General features: G+C 44.4%; 2 protein-coding genes across 10 annotated transcripts in view; one reads left to right on the top strand and one right to left on the bottom strand.

Annotated features, from left to right (window-relative positions):
• Positions 1–3,931, top strand: part of CD99L2 (CD99 molecule like 2) — a 153,385-nt gene extending 149,454 nt beyond the window's left edge. For all 4 annotated transcript variants that reach the window (XM_053917624.2, XM_053917626.1, XM_053917625.1 and 1 more), the window contains one exon: positions 15–3,931. In XM_053917624.2, coding sequence (XP_053773599.1) covers positions 15–79 — 65 coding nt within the window. In that variant the 3' untranslated portion in view covers positions 80–3,931. The remainder of the gene's footprint in view (positions 1–14) is intronic.
• Positions 3,932–4,070: 139 nt separating this feature from the next.
• MTMR1 (myotubularin related protein 1) overlaps positions 4,071–20,165 on the bottom strand; it is an 88,564-nt gene continuing 72,469 nt past the window's right edge. For all 6 annotated transcript variants that reach the window (XM_053917618.1, XM_053917621.1, XM_053917619.1 and 3 more), the window contains 3 exons: positions 18,300–18,413; positions 13,568–13,744; positions 4,071–6,532 (listed from right to left, as the gene is read on the bottom strand). In XM_053917618.1, coding sequence (XP_053773593.1) covers positions 6,371–6,532; positions 13,568–13,744; positions 18,300–18,413 — 453 coding nt within the window. In that variant the 3' untranslated portion in view covers positions 4,071–6,370. The remainder of the gene's footprint in view (positions 6,533–13,567; positions 13,745–18,299; positions 18,414–20,165) is intronic.

Raw genomic sequence — 20,165 nt, 5'->3', positions numbered from 1 at the left:
TCTTCTCTTCCCAGTGAAATACTTAGAGCTGCCACCACAGTCCTCGGAGCCACCACAGCCCCAGCCACCCAGGATCTGAGGGCCCCTCCCAGCAGCAGGTGCACAGTGGTGCTGCCACGGAAGACCAAGCTCATTTCATTTGGACCTGCAGCTGCTGTACTGCTCCTTTGATACCATTGGCTTCTCATTCTAAGTTTTCTGGATGAGCTCTGGGTGTTTGTGAGTTTGATTTCTGTGCCCTGCACACAGGGTGGGGTGCCTGCCCTGCCACAGGCATCCTGAAGGGACTTGGGTGTTGAAATCCAGCCTTGGGAGCTGCTGGGTCACCAACTGCCCAAAGGCAGCCTGTCCCAGGCCTTAGTGAGCTGGGGACAGAGACCAAGCTGAGGGAGGGCAAGACAATGCTTATACTTAGGGGACAAGAGACTGATTACAGGGTAGTGTGATCCCCAAGACTGGCAGCCCTTGGTGTGACCTCAGAGAACTGTCGGGGAGCCTAGCTAGCTAGCACCCAGTACTTAGTGCCCCTGTAAGGGAAGAACCAGTGAACATTAGGTAACATTACACACATACAACACCCGGGTGGGGATGGGGGTGGGCGGGTCATTTGGGTCCTTTCCAGTTCCAGCTTTGACACTCACTGCTGGGCTTCCAGAGAGCTGGTCCACCTGCTATGGCTATTTCTTTAAGTGCAAACATGCATGCCATGATAGACTGCCCTGAGAGTTTAGGAATCCTCTGGACAAGTAGAAGCTGTGACTCTCAGGTCTAATTCCCATTTGATTCCATAGGGGACTGGGTGTGGTCTGCAGACTGACATTGTTAGTTTTTAGGAATCATTTATGTACTAGAAATGCGTTTTATCCTGGACAGGGGAGGTATCACCCTCCACCCTGTTTGTGTTTTCATTCTGCTAGCAAACCGACATTATGAATGAGCATCAAAGCCAGAGCATGCTGTTGCCTGCTTAGAAATATATTTGAGGGGGATAGGATTGGAGGGGAGGGGAGGAGAGGGGAAGGATGTTTGCTTGGTTTAGTGACATATACCTGACTTGGAAAGTTTGTAGCTACTCTGTCTGCCCTGTTAATGATGAATGAGCACTGGGTGCCTGCTCACTATGGTAAACACCTTGGCCCTGGCTCTCACCTGGCCTGCTGCTGTCTGGTTTGGGCTGGAGCGAAGCTGGCTTCCTGTTTGGCCCACATCTGGTCCTGTCCCTGTAAGCTCTGCTGTCAAAGGCTGACCTAGGCTAAAGCCACAATCTATTGCTAATCATTTTGCAGCGTCAAAAATCGGTTCTGAAAGCATAATATAGGTCAGCAGGAAGGACACAAGTTCATTTGCCTCTGCCCTGCAAGGGGAGTCCTCACAAATTCCACAGGCTGTATGTTAGCTCCTTGTCTGCTGTGCTGGGATGAGACAAAACTCCAACTTGTTAAGGAAACAGTCCAAATCTGAATAGACCCCTTAGGTTATCTAATGCATGCCTTGTGTGTTCATTTTAGTGCTTGCTTTAAAAACATACTTGTGGGGTGGTAATCAATTGTAGTGCGTGGTTCAGTGTTGTCCTTTGGATCTATTCCCAGTGCAGGCCTGCAGGTCCTAAAATGCCTTCTCCCGTGTGGGGGTACATTGCAGACAGGCCAGGAATGTGTGTCTTCGAGGGGGCCTGGAGCACTGAGGATACACTTCTGCATGGTACTGTGGAGGCAGAAAATGTGACCTTCCCGTGCTCCAGGAGATTGAGCAGGGGAGGCATTGGCTATAAGGTATGCCTGTTTCTAGCACCTCCCAGCCCCTCAGTAGCTAGATTGTTGTCACTTTTGCTGGGCTTGTCCCTCCCAAGGATGACAAGAGCTGATGGCCTTTTCCCCTGACCAATACTGGGTAGGAGGTAGCTATGAAGGATTTTTGCATCAATGGCTTGTTGCCATGTAGACAGGATGACCTCAGGACTCAGGGAAGGCAGGAGTTGGAAGGATCACATTAGGAGGTCTGAGTACCAAGACCCCTGAGGCATTTTAAAGGATAAAAAACAGGGGCAGCACTTGCCTATGGTAAAATAGTTCTCCCTGCCACTAGGAAGTGTAGACATTTATAGAGTAGTCTGTCACAACAGTGAGTAGTATGAGGAGTGACGTAGCCTGTGTGTCCTGGCATGGCCAGGCATGGCACTGGTACTAGGTGGTTGGGCTTCTCCACTGGGAGGCCGGAAGCCAGATGCCTGCCCCTAGCTGTTCCCTTTAGCTTTAACCGGAGGCTTGTGATGGCAAAGAGCCTGTCATCCTCCAGCTGTGATGAGAAGTAACCACACTCTGTAAAGCCATCTTCTCAGCAGCAGTAACTTCAGTTGGCAAACCCATTTTATTCCCCCTTAGTTATCTGGGTGCCTTCTACAGAATGCCCACAGCCCAGTGCCCAGATCTGCTCCTAGTGGCTGGCCATGCCTGAAAGGTCACTCAGCCACTCATTTGCAGAGCTCTCATCCTTGGGCAGCAGGGGGGTGGGGAGGACTAACACCTGCAGAAGCCTACAGGGCTCTTGTAACTGTGATTATCTTAAAGTTGCATGGGCCAGCATGGGCCTGTCCTAGGTGATAGGGAAGATAAAGTGACTGAATTAGAAGGGTCAATTGAAAATAGCCAATCTGTATCAGCTTAATGTGGTGGGGGGCAGTGTTAACAATAACTGAGCACATGGAGGAAGGAGGCATGGCACCTGTGTGGGGTGAGGTACCTTCCAGGGTTGGACCCACAGAACAGTGCCAGGCCTACTACCTTGGCAACCTGGGGGTTAGTACGAGTTCTCTAGGAAGAAGAAATAGCGACTGATCTCAGAATTCCTGGTACTTTTTATGTGCTTGTATTTAAATGTGAATTGTAATCTGTCTCGTCTTTGCATTAAACAAAATGGAACCTAACAGCTGATTGCCTTGTGATGGCGTTTAAGGCACTTCCTTTGTCAACTGATGCTGTTTGTTTCTTAATTTATGATATGGAGCCGACCCTCTTCCACATGCTCCCCAGCCACATGTATTTCTCTAGAAGGTGAGAGGAGGCTTACGGCTTCCAGGGGGCAGCCCCCCTCAGGGTACAAGGAGCTAAGGCCTGGAGATGTAGAATGATCTACCTGATGTCAGGGGTCGGGGGGAGGACAGAGACAGGACCCAGACTCACAACTCCCAAACCCATTACTCTGCATTCTTCAAAGAAAGGCAGTATTGAGGGAGGATGCAAGGTCTGTGCAGTGGTTTCAACCACAGAAAGCTGAGCAGGAAGGGGGACCCCTGTACCCCACCACTCATTGCAGCTGTGTGTGGAATGGCTTGTTTGGGGTCAAGTGTGCCCTTGTCATGACCTCACAGCTGGACTTAAAAACTGAAAATACAGACATTTCAGTGTGAGCAAGACACAGTAGATACTGCAAGGGTTTTCACATTGACGTGGTGGCATTTCTGTTCTTGTAGTGAAATAGCACCAAGTCTTCAAACCCAAACCCACTGAATGACTTTAGTGCAGAGGTTCTGCATGGCCAGCTGAGACCTGGCACAGTGGTCCTCCCAGCCTTGCTACTGGGATGTCATTGCTGGGGACTACAGCTACAGTGACTGCTCCATGGAGAGAGACAGGGGACCCAGGCCCTTTTAAGAAGGGTGATCTGCAGGGGTCGCTGTGGTATCATCCAAGCCCTTACAGCCCCCCAGTAGGAGGCCAGCGTTCCTTCTGTAGACTTGGGGTGGGGATCTTGGGGCTTCTCAGAAGTCTGCCGGGTTTTAGACTCTAGGACTCCTGGCCGGGAAAGACAGCCCTGCCTCCTCAGAGCTACACCTGACTCTCGGGTGTCTCCAGTCCTTTCCTGTGTCCTTAACATTTTCTCAAAGTACTTACCCATTTCAGCCAAAACACTGAAGACTTAAGATAAACTGCATTTACAATTTAGTAAATGAATTAAATCATGTAAAGGCACTTTACATATATTGCACTTGGCACATAACAAAATAACATGAATGTTTACTATTGCTAATTTTCCCCAAGGGAAAAATCTATCAAAATACTTAAAAACATGACAGAGCAAACATCATTTTAATTACCAATTGAAATATAGTGCATCAGATGAGGCAAATAAGATACTGTACCAGTTTTTAAAAATCTGAACCATAAAGTTTTACATTCTAGTACACTTAAATAAAACCAAAAAAATGAATTGTTTAGGTAACAAAACTATGTTTCAAATTGTTTTAGAAAGTTTTCTGCTAGGAACATATAAAGGAAAATGATCTGTATTGCTGCTTTCAAATTGAATGGGAGTTTCTAGGGTTTCTTCTAGGGTCCAGCATACAGAGGAGTGTGGGGCCGCCCAGTCCATGCCCCCACCCTGCCCCAGCACCAAACTAGCTGGCTGAGGCAAGAATAAGCGCACTCTGCTTCCCTGGTTCTGTCACAAGGCTCATCTAGTCCCCACCAATTGTAATAGTCTTAGGTGCATCTGGGGGATTAAAGAATATTTCTAGGGGGAAAAATGGCAAATGTCTGCATTTAGAAAAAATCAGTGTATCAATGAATAATCTGGTTTATCTATTCATACATAAGCTTTCAGATGTGTTGGGAGCGTAAGTCAGAAACTAATAGCAATTGAACTGTGACTTAGAAACAAATCCCCAGCTGATAAAAATGGAGAATTCATTTTAAGTGATCAAATTACTTTCAAGAAGTACTTCTGATACCCTACAGATACCAGATAATTTTCTGTTAAGAATCAGAAAGTTCCAAGTTGAAAAATCATCTGTTCTCTATTTGTGTGTAAAAAACCTTTTTTAAGAATATATTTTCAAAAATAAAGTCAATATGTAAGACTTGGCATAGCATCCAGTAATTTGAAACAAACTGGATATTCCAATGCAGTTGTACTTGGGTTTGACCCTATGAGCTTCTGAGGCCCCTGACTTGAAAGGCAAGCTTAATTCCTGCAATGAAGGGGGTCCCTTTGACTGGCAGAGCAGGGGGAGGGTGTGCCTGCTGGGGTAGGCGCAAATGTGGAAGATTCTGTGACACGCCACATAAAGAGGCTCAGAACTTTAGCACTAGTGGATGGACCAGTTGATCGTAACTTAGTTCCTGCCCATACTGATAGAGGCCTAGAGCCCAAAGTCAGTGAGTGAAGGTGCAAAACTGGGAGGACAGACCTGGTTGGAGAAGGTTGTCTCTGAGAGGAGAAAACCAAGGGAAGTACGTGCTATACTTTTGGCAACTGAAGCCCCAGCACAGTGGTTGCTTTAAAATATTGACATTAAGTCATATGGGTAAACCAAGTTAAAAGGATATTGAGACAGGCAGATAACAGGTGAGAGCTGACTCACTTTGACACAAATGGCCCGCAGCAAAGAAGCAGGAGGCTGCAAGGTCAAACAGGCCATGAGCTGTGGACAGGCAGCTCCTTAAAGGAGTCTGTGGGAAAGCCAGCACCTGCTCAGAGCTGCCAGAGTCCTCGGCTTCCCCTCTGCAAAGCCATCCCGAGGGAACCTGCTGCTATTGCCATCAATGGTCTAGGCCACCTCAGGAGGCAAGTACCAGAATTAAGGTGAGGACAGAAGACAATGCCATTTAAATGACCATATTCTAACTGCATTTCAAATGTACCACATAAAAGTTAGTATGATCTCTGTTTGAAAATAATGTCTTACACAGTCCAGTTAGGAGATACCTCCTGGGGTGACTGGTCTAAACATAAAAAAAAAAAAAAAAAAAAAAAAAAGACATAGGAAAATAAATGCATATTTGTTTTTTAAAAAATACCTTATATGTACACAACAGTAATTGGTACAGGGGTCCCCTTGCAAGAAAACTCTAGAACAGAGGGCAATGGTCTGTCTTTCCTCCCAGGTAGTTAATTTAAAACAGTTTTCAAGTTGTAGCAAGGAGTTGAAAGCAGCCCCGTGGCTGGCAACTTGATCTGTAAGTGAATGACATTTGTTTTAATGAAGGAAAGAAATGGTATGAGGCCTTCTTGATCCTAAGCACTGAATTCCATTCACTATGGCTTCTCCCAAGCTGCCTGAGCAATAGAAAGTTGGGTCACAGGGTCAGTGGGACAGACGGCCACCCTGAGAAACCAGAAAGAAGAGAAATGGGGTGTTTGGAAAACAAAAAGTACAGATGACAGTGGGAGCTGTTAGCTAGCCACACACATGGTCATTGGTTGGAAGGGCCATCCAGATGTGGAGGGCACTAGGCCTAATCCTAAAAGACAAGATCACAAGCTAGAGCCAGAACAGGTTGCAAGACCCTTGACTGAGTCACAGGGGAGACCAATGGAGCTGCAGGATGGCCTTGATGGCTGCACTCCCTGGAACTGCCGTCCCTGGAGCCCGTCAGACTGAGGTGTGCACGGGTGTAACTGAGTGGGAAGGTGAGGAGCCCCGCTCAGAAGGGGATGAGGCTCGAATGGCCATCTCCCGCTGCAGGTCCTCCACCCTCTTCTGCAGCTCTGCCCTGATGGCCAGCAGCTCCTTGAGATTTTGGTGAATCGGCATCTGGGGGCAAGCAGAACACAGCTGGGTTAGTGGGCCACTCTTGGGCACTGTTTCTAACATAGCCTTTCAGCATGCAGATGCTAACTGCAGGCTGAGTCTACAACCAATATGGCCTGTGTGTCTGAAATCTCCAAGCAAAGCTACAGGGCCCCCTACCCAGGAGCTGGGGACTTCAGCTGGCCTTGTGGGGATGCTTGGATGCTTTTGTCAGCTGTGGTCTTCTGCCAGCTTGTACAGGTTCTCAGAGAACACAAATGGCCTCAGGTAAAACCCCAACCTGTGCATCCAGCAAGGCCACAGTCACCAACTAGGAAAGGGACAGTCAGTCTTCCTCAGACTGGTGGGAAAATGCAATTGACTTCTGAGATGCCCCAGAGCACTGTTTACATGTATGCCCCCTGCATGCACACATACCTCCATCACCTCTGAATTTCTACAACTTTAAAATAGCTCTACTGGCTAAAAATACTTCCTCTGTTAAATCAGCACTTTCTACAACTTGAAGTTGTATTCGTTTTCATCACTTGCAACAGGAGCTGGCAGAAGCCACTGGAGAGGGCAATGCCCAAGAGGGAAGTCCCTTGGGAGCACTGGATCCTCCCTCCCTCCTTCTATGCAACAAGGGACAACCACTTAACACCCTCCAATGGCTTCCTCCTTCCACCCTGGGGGCAACAGCCTGATCTTGGCCTCAAGGCCGTGTGGTCAGACCCTAGCCTGGCTGTCCTACTCATTTCTCACCTACACTTCCCTCTAGCAGTCCAGAATCCTCTAGGATTTGGAAGGTCCAATGCATGTGCTTTCCCTTCTACCTTTTCACACACACACTTGCTTTATCCCACAGCAACCAGTGCAAATGGCACATACTCTGGGTGGAAGGCTTTTGGACTCTCCATTCCCACCAAGCCTGTTTGTTTGATCAGGGATGCCAATAATAGCCTGACTGGACAGAAGAGGAAAGGAGGGAGACAGAGATGAGAGGGAGGGACAGAAATACAAAATAGGGGGAGAAGGACAGAGACGAAGGGGTGACAGATGAGAGGGAAAGAGAAAGGCAGAGATTTGAGTGAGTGAGCCATAAATGAGAAGAGAGGAAGGGGGAGTGCAAGAGAAGGGGTGAAAAATAGGGCAGCCAGGTGCCTCCACCATAGGGTGGCTCAGTGACCAGCACTGAAGAGGCCGAAAATTGACTTCAGCAGGTCAGAGGAAGAAGGGATAGGACAGCAATGAGGGAGTCTGACAGCAAAGGCCCCTCAAATAAGAGAAAGTTAGGGATCAGCCCCAAATCAGGTGCTGATCCCCAAGTCACTATGAGATAGGAAACAGTACCCCTCTTGGACTTAGGACCTATTTGGCATTTTCCTCTTTGCGAGATCATTTGGTTCCTTCCAATCAAATGACAGATTGCTTTGCAAATGACAGATGGCTCCCATTACTAACACATGCAACTTGGCCTCAGAGAGAGAAGACAGTGAGAGGAATACAAGTTCACACACACCCAGGGACCAAGAGGAACATTCATTATACATCTCCGTGCAGCCTTTTGGATGTTTTATTATATGTCATCTATATTGACAATAAGCCAAAAAGGCATGCTTGCTCAAGAAAATGCACACCTAGGGGCCAGTCACCCAGTGGGTGCTAGCATGTATGAGACAAGCCATGAGGGTTCCAAAGGACACAAGGTATTTGCTGGGCCCTCCTCCCCACCAAGCGATCCTTTGATGGATGCCCAGGAGCCCCTTTCCAGGCAACCAATCTAGCCTGTCCTCAGAAAAAAGAGGCCCGACAAGCTTGTGCCCCATCTATCCTCCCTGTACCACCTCCTCTCTGGTCAGCCTGGCTCACTGCTTCCGTCATGGACACCCACATGAGCCTTCTTGCTGATCCCTTTGCCACAGCCTTCACTGTCCCCCCATTCCTGTCCACCTTAGTGCTACCAGAGAGAGCTTTCTAGAACATATACCAGATCTTGCCCCACAAACCCTGGCAGGGGTGGGGGTAGGGGCAGGGTGCTCCCATAGTTTCTGGGATAAAGTGCAAACTCCTAGAGATGCTTTACAAGGCTTTCTGAGGCTTGGACCTGCAAAGCTCTGGCCTTGGATGTTACCAAGGCCCAGCCCACTCCCCAACATGCTGTGTTCCTGGCACGTAGAAAGTCTCCAAAGCATGCCTATTGCATTGAGGATAAAAAGCTGTGCCCCATGGGACTGCCTTCCCGTTCTCCCTTCTGTGTAGCACAGTGCAGGGAGAATGCAAAAAGCTGGACCACTTGCCTACCACTTTTCAAGGTAGGGACTCATTTTACATTCAAGTCCCCCCACCCCCACAAGCTCTCAGAGAGACTAAGGACCTTGTCCCACATCAGGCATCAGATCACCATCAGAAACAGAGTCACCACCAGAAACAGTATTTGGCCTTGGCTTAGGGGCAGCCTTCCCTTCCATGACTGCCTGCGCCAGGGGAGCTTGTATGACCGACTGGCCACTAGGGGATGAGTTGCCCAAAGCATGGGCCAATCCAAAGAGGGAAGTGGAAAGGATTTGGGGAACACACTTGTGAGGAAGCCTTCTGGAGGCCTCAGATGATTGCTAACTGATGCCACAGAGCTAAGGATTGATGCTCATTGGTACAGGCATAAGCACTAAACATTTGAAATGAGTTACTAATGGCTTACTGGCCACAAATAAAATTAACCTATATTTAAAACATTGACCACTGACCAAAGAAGGTGACTAAATGTATACTCTTTGTTTTCACAGGGTAAAGAGTTGAGACTGTGTCTTTCTGGCTTCAGATGTTCTTTGAATAAAGAAAATATTTTACAACTCTTAAAAGTTAGCACTTTTGCTACTCAGAAGACACACTAAACCCAGAACCTGTTTGGTATTTAGAAATGTGCTCTGGCTGCCTTAGTGCTAAAGTCCCCTTACATCAATGTAGAAATGCTCACTGCCCTTGATGCTCCATGATATTGTAACATAGGAAGCAGCTAGTGGCCACTTGCACCACATTACAAATTTGCATGGTACACAGTAACAGCAGCTGGGGCCCTCATACAGTAAATGGAGGGGAGTTTCAATTCAGGGAAGTTTGCTAAAGAAGGTTCTCAGATCACCAGCAATTGGCACCATGAGAGACAGAGAATAGGGAAAGCATTTCCAGAGTTGGAATGGGGGTGGTTGAGGGGCAGCCTGTGGAGCATGGAGTCCATCAGCCTGGGAGGAGGGGGTGGCAGAGGCACAAATACAGTGGACTCCTGGTTCTAGGGCCTGTTCAGAGAGAAGGACAAGTACTGGGATGGTCAGGCCCTGATCATGGTGTTCTGGAAAACAGGCCTCAGGTTCTAGAGGAGGAAAGGGCTTTTGTAGCTAAAGCTTTGTGGAACAAATGAAATGAACCAGGAATAGGGAAGGAAAGGCAAGTGATGAGCACCTTGAGCTGTGATGTTAGAGAGAAAGGGGGCTGGTCAGGAAATGAAAAGCAGTGCCATGGGCAGTAGTTTGCATCTCTCAGAGCCTGGAGCTAAGTGTATAGTAAGTGAATTTTCCAATATGGAGGGAAGGTTACTGAAGTGATGGTATCTTCCAAGTTCAAGTGCCAGGCCAACTGAAAAGAGAAATAACAGTTGCTCTTCCCTATGGCTAGTGTGGGGCTTGGAGATTGTTACGGGTTGAATTATATCCCCCCATGCATATGTGGAAGTTCTAATCCCCTGTACAACAGATTGTGACTGTACTTGGAGAAGGGGTTTTACAAAGGTGATCAAGTTAAAGTGAAATCATTAGAGTGGACCCTAATCTGATATGACTGGTATCATTATAAAAAGGGGAAATTTGGACACAGAAACACACATAAAGGGAAAACAATGTGAAGAGACACAGTGAGAAGATGGCCATCTACAAGTCAAGGAGATGGGCCTGGAGCAGATACTTCCCTTATGACCTCAGAAGGAACCAACCTTGCTGACAGCTGATCTTGGACTTCTAGCATCCAGAACTGGGAGGTAATACATTTGTGTTGTTTAAGCTACCTGGCCTGTGGTACTTTGTTGAAATATGCCTGTAGAGTAGGAGTCCTCAACCTCTGAGCTGTGGACCAGTACCGGTCTGGGCCTGTTAGGAACCAGGCAGCACAGCAAGAAGTGAGCTTGAATGTAATATGCTTGAATCATCCCAAAACCATCCCTCCCACCTGGGTCCAGGGAAAAATTGTCTTCCACAAACCCAGTCCCTGGTGCCAAAAAGGTTTGGGGTCAGCTGCTGTAGAGGCTGTGAAGACACTGAATGAGAGGGAAGGATTGAGAAGGAAGAGGGCAGAGAAGAAAGGCAGATTTGTGTATCCGCAGCCAACAAAAGTGATGATGTTAAAACCCTAGAAACACACTCCAGGTGAACTGCCAGGAAACCCTAAGAATAATAAGTCAAAAAAAAAAAAAAAAAAAAAGAAGAAGAAGAAGAAGAAAACCAACTTCAAGTTCCAGCCAAGATGGAGGCGAAGGTAGAACCACTTTGCTTCATCTCACAACCAAAAGAAAGATAACAACCAATTTAAAAACAATAAACTATCAGAACTTCCAGAATAGGAAACTGCATGGAACTCCAACAACCAAGGAGTTAAAGAAACATTCATCCAGACAGGTAGGAGGGGTGGAGACAGGCAGCCAGGTGGGCAGGGAGGACCCACAGGAAGGTAGCGGCCCCGAGGGTGAGGAGGGGCTGGCTGACCAGGAAACTGAAGACTCAAAACCTCTAGCGGTAAAATACTCTGGGCGTTGTGAAGGTGGGAGAAATGCCCAGTCTCACAGGAGACCTCAATGGAAAGTGGGGCTATTGTGGAGCCAGCAATCACCATTGTTCCCTCTCTGAACCCTCCCACACAGACAGCACCACAACACAGCAAAGAGGGTTGCCCTGCCCAGGCGAATACTTAAGGCTCCGACCCCCTACAACATAACAGGTGTGCTGAGACAAATAAATATGGCCCAAATGAAAAAACAGATCAAAACTCCAGAAAAAGAGCTAACTTGCCAGGAGATAGACAACCTATCTGATGCAGAGTTCAAAACACTAGTAATCAGGATGCTCACAGAAATGATTGAGCTGGGTCACAAAACGAAGGAAGAAATGAAAGCTACACAAAGTGAACTAAAGCAAAATATACAGGGAACCAACAGTGAAGGGAAGGAAACTGGGACTCAAATCAATGATTTGGAACAAAAGGAAGAAATAAATATCCAACCAGAACAGAATGAAGAAACAAGAACTTAAAAAAATGAGGTAGGCTTAGGAACCTCTGGGACAACTTTAAGCACTACAACATCTTAATTATAGGTGTGCCAGAAGGAGAAGAGGAAGAGCAATAAATTGAACACTTACTTGAACAAATAATGAAGGAAAACATCCCCAATCTGGCAAAGGAAATAGATTTCCAGGAAGTACAGAAAGCCCAAAGAGTCCCAAAGAAACTAGACCCAAGGAGGAACACACCAAGGCACATCATCATTGTTACCCAAGATTAAAGACAAGGAGAGAATCTTGAAAGCAGCAAGAGAAAAGCAGACAGTTACCAACAAGGAGTTCCCATAAAACTATCAGCTGATTTCTCAAAAGAAACCTTACAGGCAAGAAGGGCTGGAAAGAAGTATTTGAAGTGGTGAAAGGCAAGGACCTGTATCCAAGATGACTCTATTCAGCAAAGCTATCATGTATAATGGAAGGACAGATAAAGTGCTTCCCAGATAAGGTCAAGTTAAAGGGGTTCATCATCACCAAGCCATTATTATATGAAATGTTAAAGGGAGTTACCTAATAAAAAGAAGAAGATAAAAAATATGAACAGTAAAATGACAACAAACTCACGACTATCAACAACTGAACCTAACCCCCCCCCCAAAAAAAAACTAAGCAAACAACTGGAACAGGCACAGAATCCCAGAAATGAAGATCACTTGGAGGGTTATCATTGAGGAGGGGGAGAAGGAAAATGTGGGGTAAAAGGTACAGGGAATAAGAAGCATAATTGTTAGGCATAAAATAGATAGGGGGAGGTTAAGAATAGTATAGGAAATAGAGAAGCCAAAGAACTTACATGTACAACCTATGGACACGAACTAAAGGGGGTGGGGAAATGCTGGCAGGTAGGGGGTGCAGGGCAGAGGGGGTATAAAGGGGAGAAAAAATTGGGACAACTGTAATAGCATAATCAATAAAATATACTTAAAAAAGAGCATAGAATAAAATAGTTTCAAAAATTGGAAAAAAAAAAAAAACAACTTCAGCAGAAGGTCATCTGTCCACAGAGGTGAGTGCTCCCTCCACCAGTCTGCTCCCCACACTGCCGACTGGGCACCCATGCAAAGAAGATTGGGGGTTGGGCAGGACTGTGTAGAGGAGAGGCTTGGGGGAGCACCTCAGGAACCCTAACTGGTAGTGCCTGAGCCACAGCCCAAGCTCAGCCTTTGAAAACCAAGGGTGACCAAGGCTTTGGTGCCTTGCTTTGATGTGCACTGTTCTCGAATGTGCTTTCAATCTCAGAAAATGTTAGAGTGAAAAAGTGTGGCAGGAGGAGGACATATTACCCCTTCTTTAGCACCTGTTCTGTGACTCAGCACAGGCCGCCTTTCTGTTGTACTACCAGAATCTAGAAACTCGAACCACGATGCATTTTTCAAATATCCTCCCACTGACTCCAAATTTAGTACCCTGCATAATTGGTACTGCTACTCACAGAAAACCTCTGAGTCATGTTCCTGGAAAGACTAAGTAAAATATGGTAGCTGATAATACTTCATCCATGTGCTCATCAGCAGTAGAAGACAGATGTGCTAAGGTTTTTAACTCCAACCCAGCAAATGGCATCTGGGTTGGTGTGTGGAAGGAACCTGCTGTAACATGAACATAAAGGGTTGAACCCTGAGAGGCAAGGGCAGAGGGTCTTCAGTATAATGTACTAACACCTAGCATGCACCCATTACTGTAACACCATCTTTACTTGAACAGAAAGACATGCTCTTTTGAAAAGAGAAAAAGATACCTGAGGCCTCATTCGTGGATTCCATCGCACATAATAGTTTACCCATAATTCCAAATGACTCAGACTAGCAACGGGATATAAGACGTGATTTTCATAATTCACAAAGAAGGGATTAGAAAATTCATCAAGCTGGCTATTGATATAAGACCATAAGGATATAGTCTTTGTGGGTACATCCTGAAAAACAAAAAATGAATACATTGAAATAAATTCTGCTTTTCTTTATATATTCTCAAGATTTTGTATTACATAAAGAAAAGGATTTGCATAATGAATGAAGCAAGTTCAGACTGAAATTCAGGAACATTTACTAAGCCCCACACCTATCCCTCTGTCATACATTGCCTCATTCAAGAGATGACATGAAAACACATACTGATTACTGTCCTAGAAAAACATATTGCTGAATTAGGTAACATCTGGCAACTGCATCTGTGTGAAGGCAGAATGAGAACTTTCTAACAACCACAAAATGATGGGGCTCATCCATAACAAATACATTTTAAATTCTGGTTTGCAGTTTGCTTTTGTGACTCTTAATATTAAGGACTGTGGGTAGAATTTATAGATAAGATTCATTTCATGGAAAACCATGGCTATCTTGTGAAAAACATGCCAGGTTAGCAGGCTGCAGAAGCCTTATATAGAGAAGTAAATGTATCATTAAATTTTATCTCCCAACCACCTGATTTTATAGTGCACTGTTTAGAAATACCATAATCATTTACATTGCTCATGTGAATGAAAACACCCAAACCCACAGGCATGGCAGGGCAGCTAAACATTATAAACATGGATCAAGCACAGTGACAAAGTCAAAATAAAATGGTGAGGCCAAGAGCATTTTCTACCATTCTGCTGTTCCCAAGATAGCTGACTTCCTCACGAGGTATCCAGACTCAGAAAATTCAATTAGGAGCTTTTCATATTTTTAAATTTTATTTATTGATACTTAGAGAGAGAGGAAGGGAAAGTAGGATAGAGAGAGGGAGGGAGAGAGAAGAAGAGGGTGGAGGGGTGGAGGGGGCGGAGAAAGATTGATTTGTTGTTCCATTTATTTATGCATTCGTTGCTCTATTCTTGTATGTGCCCTGACCAGGACTGGAATGGAACCTGCAACCTTGGTGTATCAGGATGGTGTTCTAACCAACTGAGCTACCCTTCCAGGGTGGTGGACCTTTTCATATTTTATATTTTGTATTTACAAGAGAAACACCACCAATAATTCAAGGGACCCTCAAATCACCAAAACAATCTGGAAAAAAAAGTTTGGAGGTTTCAACTTTCCAAATTCAAAACTTACTACAAAGCTATATAGTAATCAGTACAGGTTGTGCTGGCATATGATGGATATATATATGGATCAATGGAATAGAAAAGAATACAGAAACAAACTCTCACATTTACATTCAACTGATTTTCAACAAGAATGCCGAGAAAATGGGGGAAAGACGATAGTCTTTGCAACAAATGGTGATGGGACAACTGGATAACCACATGCAAAAGAATGAAGTTGAACCCTTACTACACAATATATACAATAAGTAACTGAAAAATGGATCACGAACCTAAATTTAAGAACTAAAAGTATAAAACTCTTAGGAAAAAAACCACTGGCCCAAATCTTCATGACTTTGAGTTAGATAATGCTTTCTTAGATGTGACAAGCAACAACAAAAACCATAAATTGGATTCTATCAAAATTAGAGACTTGTTTCAGATGACACCATCAAAAAATGTAAAGACAACACAGAATGGGAGAAAATTTTTGCAAATTATATCTGATAAGGGACTTATACATATAAAGAAAACATAAGGAACTCTTTACAACTCAATAATAAAAACACAACCCAATTAAAAATAGGAAAAGTATCTGAATAAATATTTTTCCACAGAAGATACACAGATGGCCAATAAGCACAGGGAAGGATGCTCAGCATCATTAGTCATCAGGGAAATGTACATCAAAACCACAATGAGATCCCACTTCATAGCCACTGAGATGGGTAGAATCAAAAAGGCACAATAAGTGTATGCAAGGATATGGAAAATGGAACCCTTAGACATCATTAGTAAGAATGTAAAATGTTGCAACAGCTTTGGAAAACACCTGGGTTCCTCAAAAGGTTAATACATAGAGTTACCATATGACCAAGAAATTCTACTCTTGGGTATCTACCCAAGAGAAATAAAAACACATGTCACACAAAATCTTGTACATGAGTGTGCATAGCAGCATTATTCATAATAGCCAAAAGTGAAAACAACCCAAAAAATCCATCTGCTGGTAAATGAATAAACAAACTGTGGTCTCTTTATAAAAGAGAATATTGTTCTGCCATAAAAAGGAATGAAGTACTGACATATGCTGCAACATGGATGAACCTTGAACATATGCTGAGTGAAATAAGCCAGTTACAGGAAGACAAATATTTTATGATTCCATTTACATGAACTGTCCAGAACAGGTCAATCCATAGAGATGGAAAATAGTGTTTGCCAGGGGGCAGGGGACAGGTTGGGGCATGGGAAGTGATTGCTAATGGGTCTAGGGTTTTTTTGAGGGTGATGTAAATTTTATGAAACATGGTGATGGTTGCACACTCAATATACTAAAAATCACTGATATGTATACAGTTTTAAAGGGTGAATTGTGTGGTATTTAAATTATATCTCAAGAGTTTTTTTAAGAGTCCATTTTGGCAAAAAAAAAAACCCAAAACTTAAGAACCTAAGGGTTTAAATTCTACATATTGTGCATATGAAATTATTCTGTTGATTTTAAAAAATGATTTTATTGAGATAAAAGTTGCATAACATAGAATTCATTGATTTTTTTTTTCTTTTTATCAAACAGCTCTATCACAGAGAGCCCACCAGAATGTGGACTTATCCTGATCACAGTGGGAAGCCACAGGGAGTTTTCAAGCAGGGAAGAGGCATATGACAGCACTAAAGTTTGGGAAGCCTACCCTGGTTGCTGTGTTTAAAGTGGACTGTTAGAGATCAGAAATGGTGGGAGCTAAGTCTGTTCCTGGATAGCTGCCTTAGTCCAGGTGTGAGATGGTGGGACTTGAACTAGGCTTGTAGCTGTAAAGCAGTGAGAAGTGGCCAGATTAAGAATGTATTTGGGGGACAGGGTCAGCAGTACTCATTGATGAACTGGATGGGGTAGCTGCAGTGAGGGTGAGAGAATTGAAGATGGCCTCTACATATTTGGCCTCAGCATCTCAATGGACAGAGGTGCCATTTATTTAGATGCAAAAGAGCTGGGGAAGAGATGGATGGCATTTAGAGCTCTGAGACAGATGAAGTCACCTACAGAGAGAACACAGAGTTTGGAATGAGAAGAGAACCCATGACTGGGTCCAGGTGACTCCAATTGAATGTAAGATGGGTTAAAAGGGAAGGGACTAGGTAGGGAGGCCAATGAGCTGGGGAGGCCAGTGACCTGGAGAAGAGCAGCATGGAATGAGGGCGTGGCCAACAGTGAGAAGGCTACTGAGAAACAGAGAGGTGGGCACTGGTAACCTACTGTTTTCTCCTAAGTTGTATAATGTTCTAATATTAGGTTGGCCAAAAAGTCCATTTAGTTTTTTCCATAAAATAAAAGACTTGTTTTTCATTTTCACCAATAACTTTATTGATTTGGATATTTTGAGTATGTGGCTACCTCCCATGTGGTATAATGTTGATTGTTCTCAATTAATGTCTCGATTTGATTGCTATCAACTTCAACTAGTCTACCCAAACGTGGAGCATCGTCCAGTGAGAAATCTACAGCACAAAACTTCACAAACCACTTTTGACACGTTCGATCAGTCACAGCATATTCTCCATACACTGCACCAATCTTTTTCTGTGTTTCACTTGCATTTTTACCTTTCTTGAAATAATAAAGCATAATACACTGAACAATATTGTATATTTTCTTCCATCTTCAATATTAAAATGGCTACATAAAAATTCTCCAATTTTGGTAAGCTTTTTTAATGCACGCTGATATGATAGCTGTGAGAATACAATCTGACAAAATTGTTTTGAATGAAGTTAAGGACAGCTAAGCACCACTAGAGCCATTTTATGGAAAAAAACAAACAAACTTTTTGGCCAACTGCATACATTGCACCTGCAGATGGTAGTCCTCTTCTGTTATCCAGAGCACACAGTTTAAGATACCTTTCTCCAACATTTTGTCACTTTTGATCATTTGTTCCTTTTTACCCCAAAGTGAGGAGAAAAGGAAGAGGTGAGATGTAACTCTGAGAGACTTGGCATCTGCTGCTTTACCAGCTTGATGGAAAAGGAAGTTTAGCTTGTTACCCAAAGGGAGGTTTGGTGCTCATCTACAGACTTCATTTTCCTAGGTCTCCAAGTACCCTTCTGCCCAACAGCACAGAGAATGGAGTCAGTGGAGTGGAAGGTACATGAGCTTGGAGTTTAGAGGGCCCAGGATCTAGTACTGACCCTACACACTTCAGAGAGCTGTGGGCTTGCTGCATCCCAGCCCCTAGCCCTCAAAAAGTAAGGGGCTTGTTTCAGACAACCTGTAAGATTAGATACTTGCGCTGGGGCTGGTGAACCCAGGTAGGCATCTAATGCAACCCCTCCATTTACAGACAGCAATAGAGCTACACCTTAGTCCCATCTCTAGTCCCCTTGTACAGTGCCACTTAATGAGGAAGGTATCTCAACAACTGGTAAAGTTATAGACAGGATATAATGCACTTACCTCTTTGAATAGCTGCTGTTCACAGTTGCTCAAGAAAGTCCCAAAGAGACAGCTATAAAGGTGATCCAATATTGTAATCAAGAATAGTTCATTAAATTCAAACGCTGAAGGAAACTTAAATGGAGAGAGAAATAAGGTTAAAATTTCAATGTCTAAGAAAGACTGGGACCAATATTTTTCTGAAAAGACAGCTAAACTGCAATTTGTAATATAGTCAAAGCTTAAAAGGAACATGGGGCCCACATAACTACCTACAGTTTCAAGTCCAAGCTTATAGATCTGGCTGAACTGGAAGCAACAAAAATTGTACTCTTCAATGCCTAAAAAAGCTTACTGAGCTCCCATTTCTCACCATGATGGCAGAACAAAGCCCACATTCACCCTTCTGCCACAAACAACTAGAAAGCTGGACAAAATACATAAAACAGCTGTTTTCAAAAAATGGCAACTGGCAGCTTGGGACTGTGACCCCCCCAAGATAAAGGAATCAAGCAGGAGAGCCCTACTGTTGTCCCAGCTTTCTGCCCGGAGGCACATTCTAAGCTATGAGAATGGAGGGGGGATTTCAGGGACAGCATACCCCAGAAGTGACTTAAGGAAAACTAGAAAGTCTATATATATGAAAGAAACAAGTTATAATTAAAAACTTTCTGACTTCTGGCCAAGATGGAGGTGTACGTAGATACACTGTGCCTCCTCGCACAACCAAAAGAAGGACAACAACAAACGTAAAAACAAAAAACAACCAGAACTGAGAGAAAATTGAACTGTATGGAAGTCCAACAACCAAGGAGTTAAAGAAACATTCATCCAGACTGATGGGAGGGGCAGAGACGGTCAGCCAGGTGGAGAGCACTTGCGGCAAGGCAGCTACTGGCTATTAGGGCAGTCCCACATTCGCATGCAGATAAACTGGGAGGAACAACTGGGGAGCAAGACAGACTCTGCAACCCAGGGTCCAGCGTGGGGAAATACTGCCTCAAAGCCTCTGACTGAAAACACCTGTGAGGGTTGAGGGGGCAGAAGGAGAAACTCCCAGCCTCACAGGAGAGACCCACGGAGTTCTAGAATGTACACAAACCCAGCCACCCAGGAATCAGCACCAGAAGGGCCCAATTTGATTGTGGGTAGCCGGAGAAGTAACTAAAAACAGGGGGAGAGTGGAGCAAGCAGCATTTTTTCCTCTCCGACCCCTCCCCCACATACAGCATCACAATGCAGCAATGTGGGTTGCCTCGCCTTGGTGAACACCCAAGGTTCCACCCCTTACTACGTAACAGGCTCACGGAGACGACAAAAAAAAAAAAAAAAAAAAAAAAAAAAAAAAAAAGCCCAAATGAAAGAACAGATCAAAGCTCCGGAAAAAAATACAACTAAGCAATGAAGAGACAGCCAACCTATCAGATGCACAGTTCAAAACACTGCTAATCAGGGTGCTCACAGAATTGGTTGAATATGGTCGCATATTAGAGGAAAAAATGAAGGTTGTGAAAAGTGAAATATAGGAAAATGAACAGGGAACCAAACAGTGACGGGAAGGAAACTGGGACTCAAATCAACAGTTTGGAGTAGAAGGAAGAAAGAAACATTCAACCAGAGCAGAATGAACAAACAAGAATTCAAACAAATGAGGAGAGGCTTGATATCCTCCAGGACAACTTTAAAGTCCCAACATCTGAATCATAGGGGTGCCAGAAGGAGAAAAGGAAGAACCAGAAATGAAAAGTTATTTGAAAAAATACTGAAGGAGAACTTCCCCAATCTGACAAAGGAAATAGACTTTCAGGAAGTCCAGGAAGCTCAGAGAGTCCCAAAGAAGCTGGACCCAAGGAAGCACACACCAAGGCACATCATAATTACATTACC

Source organism: Desmodus rotundus, chromosome X (assembly GCF_022682495.2).
Source record: "Desmodus rotundus isolate HL8 chromosome X, HLdesRot8A.1, whole genome shotgun sequence".
NCBI lineage: Eukaryota > Metazoa > Chordata > Mammalia > Chiroptera > Phyllostomidae > Desmodus > Desmodus rotundus.
Note: the sequence above shows the minus strand (reverse complement) of the source record. Positions and strands in the feature narration are given on the sequence as shown.